Raw genomic sequence first — 8,038 nt, 5'->3', positions numbered from 1 at the left:
CATATTCACTTGATGTCATCAGTGATGTCATCAGTGATGTTACTGACCATGTCATGAATGATGTAATATGTGACAGCAGTGGATTGCGGGCGCGCAAGTTACAGTTAGTACAACTAACTATAACAGAGGAATTTCAATGGTTTTGTATGAGTGAAATGTCCTGCTAGCTATAACACCCCTGAAACCTATAGTTTTTTTCAGTAAATTTCTAAGGGTTTTAAAATGCTTATTCCTAACTGTAACATACCTGAAACCTATGGTTTTTTCAGTGAATTTCAAAGGTTTTTTAAATGATAATTCCTAACTATAACATGCCTGAAACCTATGTTTTTTTCAGGGAATATACATATTAATATAACTTACACCACGCAATGCACCGCTGATGACATCACATATTCACATATTACATCACTTATGGCATGGCCAGTGACATCACTGATGACATCTCAAATGACATAACTGATAACATCACTGATGGCATCATCCACTTATCTCTGATGCACCTACCCGCACCCTATTACAACCTTTTATACACCCACTCTAAAATAGAGACTACCATTCTCGAAACCATAGACACACCAACACCAGTTAGTACATACCCACTTATTGATTCTTAGGTCTATACACACATCCACTCACTCACCCATACTCACTCATACATGCAGTCACTCATAAATACAACCACTATTATATGCACTCATACACCCAAACAGACCACTCACACATCACCACTCACCCATAGAGTTACTCACACCCCTAATCAGGCACCCAAAGAGTCAATCACAAGGCCATTTACTCTCCTATATAGTTATACACATACTACCTCACTTATTCACAGATACTAAAATATACTTACTTTTTTATACAATCACTGACACAAGCACACACTCATCCATACATCCACTCTCACAATCACTCACTTTCACATAGTCACTTATATACTCCAATACTCACTGCCATTAACATATGCAGTTACTCACACATATAACACTGAGACATCCATTCACTCACCAACACAGCCATATGCACTCACTCACCCATACAGCCCCTTGCAAATGCCCTCGATGCCCTCATAAACCCATATAGCCAGTGAATCACCCACTCACACATCCATGCAGATAGTCACACAACACACATACACTCAGACACTCATACAGATACTCAGACAATCAATAAATAACCAATATAGACACTCATGTACCTATTCATCAACCCATGCAGCCACTTACACACCAACTGACAGACTGCTACAGACATTCACACAGATTAGTCACTCACCCAGATACATATAATCTCTCACTTATGCAGTCAGTCACACACTGACTGAATCATCATATATATCTTAAACTTTTTAGAAACACTCACAGTCACTGGATGATGTCATCAATGATATCTTCAGTGATGTCATTTGAGATGTCATCAGTGATGTCACTGACCATGTCATGAGTGATGTAATATGTGACATCATTAGCAGTGCATTGCAGGAGCTTGAGTTATAGTTAGCTCCGCTAACGATAACTGCTGAATTTCTCTGGTTTTGTATGAGAGAAATGTCAGACTAACTATAACGTCCCTGAAACCGGTGTTTTTTTCTGTGAATATCAAAAGGTTTTTTAAATGCTAATTTCTAACTATAATGTCCCTGAAACTTGTGTTTTTTTCAGTGAATTTTATATACATGCATTTAATCTCCTCTCACTCTTTTCAAGGAAGGAATCAGCACTCAGGTTGTAGTTTGGAAGTATTTAATCTACAAAGGACGCAATCCACGCGTTTCGGCTTGTCCAAACCTTGATAACGATACAAGGCGTCATTGTACCTTCCTTATTTAAATGTACCAAATACGTCAAGTTGCCAATATTAATAAAGGACTGCAAATTACTTTAATCCAAAAAGCTGGTGGCCATATTGGCCTGGTGACGATGTGAAAATTCAGGAATTGATACAATAAAGAAAAGAAAAAAAGAGATAATATGCACACAATGTCATTTCAGCATATCTTGCCCTGTGACCGCCATGCCTGTATGTTTGTCAACCTGACTTATTCAAAATAAACATACTTAGGATTGCAAACATCAACATAAATAATGGACTACGCATTACTTTAAAGTGAAATGCATTCGGCCATATTGATCTGGGTACGTTGTGTATTATAATGGTTCTTACAAAAAAAGGGGTGTTAATATACACACACTATCCCTAAATACAGTTCTAGCGATTATAGTTCCATTCCATTCACAGCTCATTTGAGATGTTATGAGTGATGTCATGTGTGATGTAACTGACCATGTCATGAATGATGTAATGTCTGAGGTCATTAGCAGTACATTGCGGGGCGTAAGTTATAGTTAGCTCAGTAAATATAACTGCTGAATTTCACTTGTTGTGTATGAGTGAAATCTGAGACTAATTATAACGTCCCTGTGATCTTTATTTCTTTAGCAAATTTCTACTTTTTTTAACGTTAAGTAAGATGCATATCACAATGGATGGTGGGGGGTTGGATACAGGGCCTGGCATTGTGCTGCCCCCACCCAAGCTTACTGCTCCTGCCTGCCCTCCTCCTAGCCATCCATTCTCCAAGTCCATGTCCCTGCCCCCTTATTACAGCGTTGTTCCACCGTTGTTCTGCCACTGGCCTTCCCACCTTCTGTGATAAGTTAGCGTGCTACCCCATCCACCTCCTCCCTGACCTATATTGTCTGAATCCATGCACTAGCCTCCTCCCTCCTGCCATGCATGGTCCGATGTGCTGCCACTGCCCTCATTTAGCATGATGTACTAGTCCACTCCTCCTGCCTTCCATTGCCCAATTCCATGCCCCATCATTGACCTCCTGCTTAGCCTCTGTGCTTAGCTTGCTGAGCCTATTCTCCTTCCCCCTGCCCTCCGATGTCTGTGTACATGCCCCATCCTTTTTGCCCACCATGTCCCATGGACCTGCCCCTCATATCTACTCTGAGTGTTCTGTTGAGCTGCCACTCCCCTCCACCTGCCTAGCATTTCCAGATAACTGTAACCTGTCCCTGCCACCTCCACCCTGCCTGCCCACATTCCATGCCCCTATCCCTTTCCTCCTGTTCTCCATGGTCCATTTTACTGCCTCACCCTTCTGCCCTCCCTCGGCTGTTGTGCTGCAACTGCTCCTCCTGCCTACCCCACCTGGTCTGTTGTGAAGCCCCTTCCCCTGAACACTCTTGTCTGAGCCCAGCTCCTGACTCTCCCTTCTATCCTCCATGGTCCTTTGTGCACGCCCCTGCCCCCTCCTTCTTGCCCATCATGGCCATTGTGCTGCCACTTACCCTCCGGCTTGCCATGCATGGTCTTCAGTGCTGCTACGGTCCCTCCCACCTTCCCTGTGTGGTGAGCTAGTTGCTTTCTACGGATTATTGTGCTGCAGGCCCATCCCGCATGCTCTGTGTGGTGTATTGTGCTGCTGCAAACCCTGATGCCTGCCCTGTAAGGTCAGTTTGGTGTACCTCTCCATGTCCCTCCTGTCCTCTGTTATCCGAGTCCATGTCCCTACCCCAATTCCTCCTGTCTTCCATGATCAAATGTACTTTACTTGCTAACATTTTGAACTTGGTAAGAGGGAGATTTTGAAAACAAACTGGGGTATTGATTTTCCCCATTGACTTACATTGAAAAAGAGGAGATTGTAGACAGGAGACAGATCAAATGAAGCCCATCTGGGCTTAAAAACATTGGGCGTTTCCTGGCTGAATCGGGTCTGTTGGCAGGTATGGTTGTACTACTACTGCCTCTTCCTTCTGCCCACAATGGTCTATTATATTGCTACAGCCTCTCTTGCCTGTGCTGGATTGTTGGTTTGCTGCCCCTGCCCCCCTTTCCACTGCCCTCCATAGTCTGTTGTGCTGCCACTGCCCGTCCTGCCTACCCAGTGTTGTCAGATTGTTGCCTCTGCACCCTTCTACCTGCCTTAAATTTTCTGAGTCTGTGTCCCTAGCCTCTGCCTCTCAACACTATCGGAATGAACAACTAGATTGCTAACATTCTATATTTATTACTAAAGTGTGGCACACCTGACGTCATCTTGATGTAATCAAAAGTGTAAAAGCTAGAGCATTTCCTTTAGAAATTACATTGATAAGAGAGGGATGTATGACATTACAACGCATGCTTTTACATCGCATGCTTTTACAACGCGAGTTTTACAACACATACCATTACAACGCATAGTGCTTTGGGGCGCTGGATAGTGAATAGTTTAATTTACTATTCCAACTCCAGTCCCCGTGGATAGTAGGGAAGGTGTTGGATAGTAAATTAAACCTATTCCCTATCCTAGAGCGCCCCCCAGCGCTATGCGTTGTAATGGTTTGCGTTGTAAAAGTTGCGTCGTAAAGGCACTGCGTGATAAAAGTTGCGTTGTAAAGGTTGTTTCCCATAAGAGAGTCTTATTTGTATCAAAATTATGGTTAGTGCTCTAAAAAACTAAAATGAGTACATATCTGAGTTTTCAAATAGCGACAAAGCACTTTTAAATTATTTGTAATCTTTATGTTTTTTATCCAGTTGACCACTTCATTAAATGTTGCACTTCGGGGAGAGGATGTGGTGTTACTTCCAGAGCTGCAGACTTTGCAACTGGGGAACCAGGTTGGAGGTTCTGCTTCAGCTCGACATTCTGTGATTCTGGTCAAATCACTTAATCTTCCCATGTCTACAACCAAAATGAATCTGTCTTTGTATGATGTAACCAATGCTCATGTAAAGCACTCCAATACCTGACCAGCCTGCACTATAAAAAACTGCAAAAACATAAAAAATAAAAAGTGTTTTGCACACTTATGTCATTTGGCTTCACGTGGACTACATCTGGGTGATATTTGTGCTACATTTGGGCACGTTTGTCTCTGGTGGCCATCTTGGAAGATTTATTTGTTATGACTTTCCAAATTTCTTCATTTATTGCAGTCTCCTGAGTAGGAAATACTTTCCATTTTTTTACTTTGATTCCATCAAGAAGGCATTCAGATGTGTCACACATTTGCCATAAATTGAGAATGTTAGCACTCTAGTTGCTCATTAGATCACTGTAGTACGGCTACTGCTCACCAGAGAAGTCTGCCCTGAGTTTTCTTTCTGCAGCACTAATAATAATTTCTATGCAAAATGAACCTCCTCATTTTGTTCCTTTGCAAATTAAATGTTTTAAGTGTTACCTCTTTATTCCAATCAAGATAGCTACAGGTGGGCCATAATTTTGTCATAAGTAAGACTGTTGGTGCTCTAGTTGTTCTTTAGAACACTGGGACATTCTGTCATTGGGCTATACGTGGGCTATATCTGGGTGATATTTACGCTACATTTGGGCTCTTTTGTCTCTGGTGGCCATCTTGGGAGACTTATTTGTTATGAAGTTTCCTAATTTCTTCATTTACTACAGTCTCCTCTGTAGGAAATACTTTCAGTTTTTTACTTTGATTCTATCAAGAAAGCATTCAGATGAGTCACACATTTGCATTAATTCAGAATGTCAGCACTCTAGTTGCTCATTAGATCACTGTAGTAAGGCTACTTACTGCTCACCAGGCAAATCTGCCCTAAGTTTTATTTCTGCAGCACTAATAATAATTTCAATTCAAAATCAACCTCCTCATTTTGTTCCTTTGCAAATTAAATGTTTTAAGTGTTACCCCTTTATTCCAATCAAGGTGGCTGCAGGTGTGCCATAATTTTGTCACCAATGTACCAGTAGACGCGTTTCAGCAACAGCCTTTCTCAATACTGGTTTTGTATGCTTTGGTGTTCAGGCATTAGAGTGACATTGGTGGAAAAGTAAATTATTTATGCCAGAACCGCTGCATCCACGAGGGACATATGCGCCGTAAAGGAGACGTTACTAAAATGTCAAATCGCCGACTACAAAGAACGGCGTTTTTGCAGATACCTCTCGAAAATGAGGATTGCATCTACGAGGGATACAAAGCCTAATACACAAAGAGAGTATTCACACAATGTAAAAAATGCGCAGTCATCATGCAAAACAACGAGCCATGTGGTGTCTTTCATACCGATTTTTCCATGTATACATTTTCCCAGAATAATTGCTCTATACCCGGTACATAATAAAAAACCATTGCAAGTTGCTGCTCAGTTTCTGGCTCTGGGTTCGTCAGGTTCTTGGCGAAACTACAAGTCCTGTATATCCCCACAACCAGGAAGGTCTAACAGATGTAAAGGTATATTGCTTTCAAAGAGCTGACAAAATTACAAGAAGTTACAGGTGAAAACGTTGTGACAAAAGGCTGTTTTTTTCAACTAAATTTCATTTTTTCCAATATTTAACTGTTAGTTTCTATAAAGAAACCTTCATAGATCTAGACAAATGGCCCCTTTCTGAGTTCAGACTTTAGTCTACTTTACTAAAATGTATAGCTTTCTAGGATCCATTATTGCTTTCGAACTCATTTCTACCATTAACTGGAAGGAGGTTGAAAGCACTAAAAATAGCAAAAATAGGCTATGTCCCAGAAAAATGCCAAAACTGTGTGAAAAATGTTGGTTCTCTGACAAAAGACTGTCATTTCCTAAAAGCTGAGAAAATTCTGATTTCAGCCCCAGAACCCCTTTTTTGATAACCTTTGCAGGGAAAAACCCAGAGGCTTTCATTTGCAACGCGTTTTCCCCTATTTTTCTGAAAAAAACAAAAATGTTACTGTATTTTGGTTAATTTCTGGGACCCCTCCAAGGAAATCCACAAACCCTGGGTATCTTTAGAATCCCCATGATGTTGGAAGAAAAGGACCCAAATTTGGCGTGGATACCTTATGTGGTCAAAAAGTTACAGGGGCCTAAGCGTGCACTGACCCAAATCGCCAAAAAATGGCTTAGCACAGGAGGGGAAAAGGCCTAGCAGCGAAGGGGTTAAAAACAGAGCTTTGGACTATACCATTTCCAGCTGATAGGCAATATTTCTCTCCCTGTGTTCCCATACAAGGCGTGTCACGCAGTTTGGTGCTTACTTTCCCTCCATGTTAAAGGAGAGTAGATGTTTCAGCACCCAGGCTAATGTGCTACATAGCTAAATACATTTAAGGTCCCAAAGGCGAGACCGGTTGCATTGCAAATGCTTGTCTTGGCCATGATACATTTGGATAAAAAGTGGTTTGCCCATTTATCTCCAAAGAAAGCAGTGCGTCATAGTATTCTGTGGAAAACGAGACTCTTACTAATGATTAATAGGTCCGTGGGAGGAAACCCCTCCTTCTGCCAACTCTCGCGCGGTCAGAGGGCCTGAGAGAGTATAAGAGCCGCGGCTTTCGAGAGAGAGAGAGAGAGAGAGATCTGCTCAGGTTTGCTTCTCTGAGACACCAAGGCTGCGAGAGCGGCCCCAGCCTGAGACGAGCGACCCCCCGGCCCACAGCCTGAGAGAGCAGCTGCCGCCTCATCCAAGTGACGACAGAGAGACTGCCAGAGACCCTGTGACCGGGACACTCACCGACCGCAGCCCCAGCCTCTCTCGCCTCTAAGCGCTATCTACCAGGAAGAAAGGGCGACAATGAGCTCCATAAAGTTGTACAGTAATGTGAACTTCGCTGGTGAGCCTGTGACGGTCACCGTGGACACACCAGACCTGGCCGCGTTATCCAAGGTGGCCAAGTCACTGATTGTGGTAGGGGACCCCTGGATAGCCTATGCTGAGAAGGATTTTGAGGGGGGCTACCGCCTCTACAAGGCAGGAGGGGACTACTCCACGCTCGATGACTTCGCCAATACCATCTCCTCTCTGCGCCAGGTGAAGGGCGGGCTGGGCAGCCCTTCCATCGTCCTCACTGACGGGGTCAGTTATAAGGGCACCCCGCTGTTCCTGACAGAAGCGACCCCAAAACTGAGCCCTCACGGGATGGAAAAGAAGGCCGCCTCTCTCAAAGTCCCCAAGGGAGCCTGGCAGCTCTTCGCTGAAGATGACTACAAAGGGGCTAATGTGGCGGTCCTGGCTGGCGACCACCTGGACAACTTGCAGAGCATTGGCTGGTTTCAGAAAATCTGCTCCCTGGAGCCCTACGAATGA

At 43.3% G+C, this 8,038-nt stretch overlaps 1 protein-coding gene across 1 annotated transcript; it reads left to right on the top strand.

Annotated features, from left to right (window-relative positions):
• The first annotated feature begins 7,525 nt into the window (after window positions 1–7,525).
• LOC144820070 (epidermal differentiation-specific protein-like) lies at window positions 7,526–8,038 on the top strand. Its single transcript, XM_078677723.1, has one exon. It carries the CDS (start codon window positions 7,526–7,528, stop codon window positions 8,036–8,038), a length of 513 nt encoding a protein of 170 aa, XP_078533849.1.

The sequence above is a fragment of the Lissotriton helveticus genome, chromosome 2_1, assembly GCF_964261635.1.
Source record: "Lissotriton helveticus chromosome 2_1, aLisHel1.1, whole genome shotgun sequence".
Classification (NCBI taxonomy): domain Eukaryota; kingdom Metazoa; phylum Chordata; class Amphibia; order Caudata; family Salamandridae; genus Lissotriton; species Lissotriton helveticus.
Note: the sequence above shows the minus strand (reverse complement) of the source record. Positions and strands in the feature narration are given on the sequence as shown.

Bases quoted from the DNA above. Each gene is read 5' to 3' on its own strand.
- LOC144820070 (XM_078677723.1), top strand. From the start codon at position 7,526: ATGAGCTCCATAAAGTTGTACAGTAATGTGAACTTCGCTGGTGAGCCT.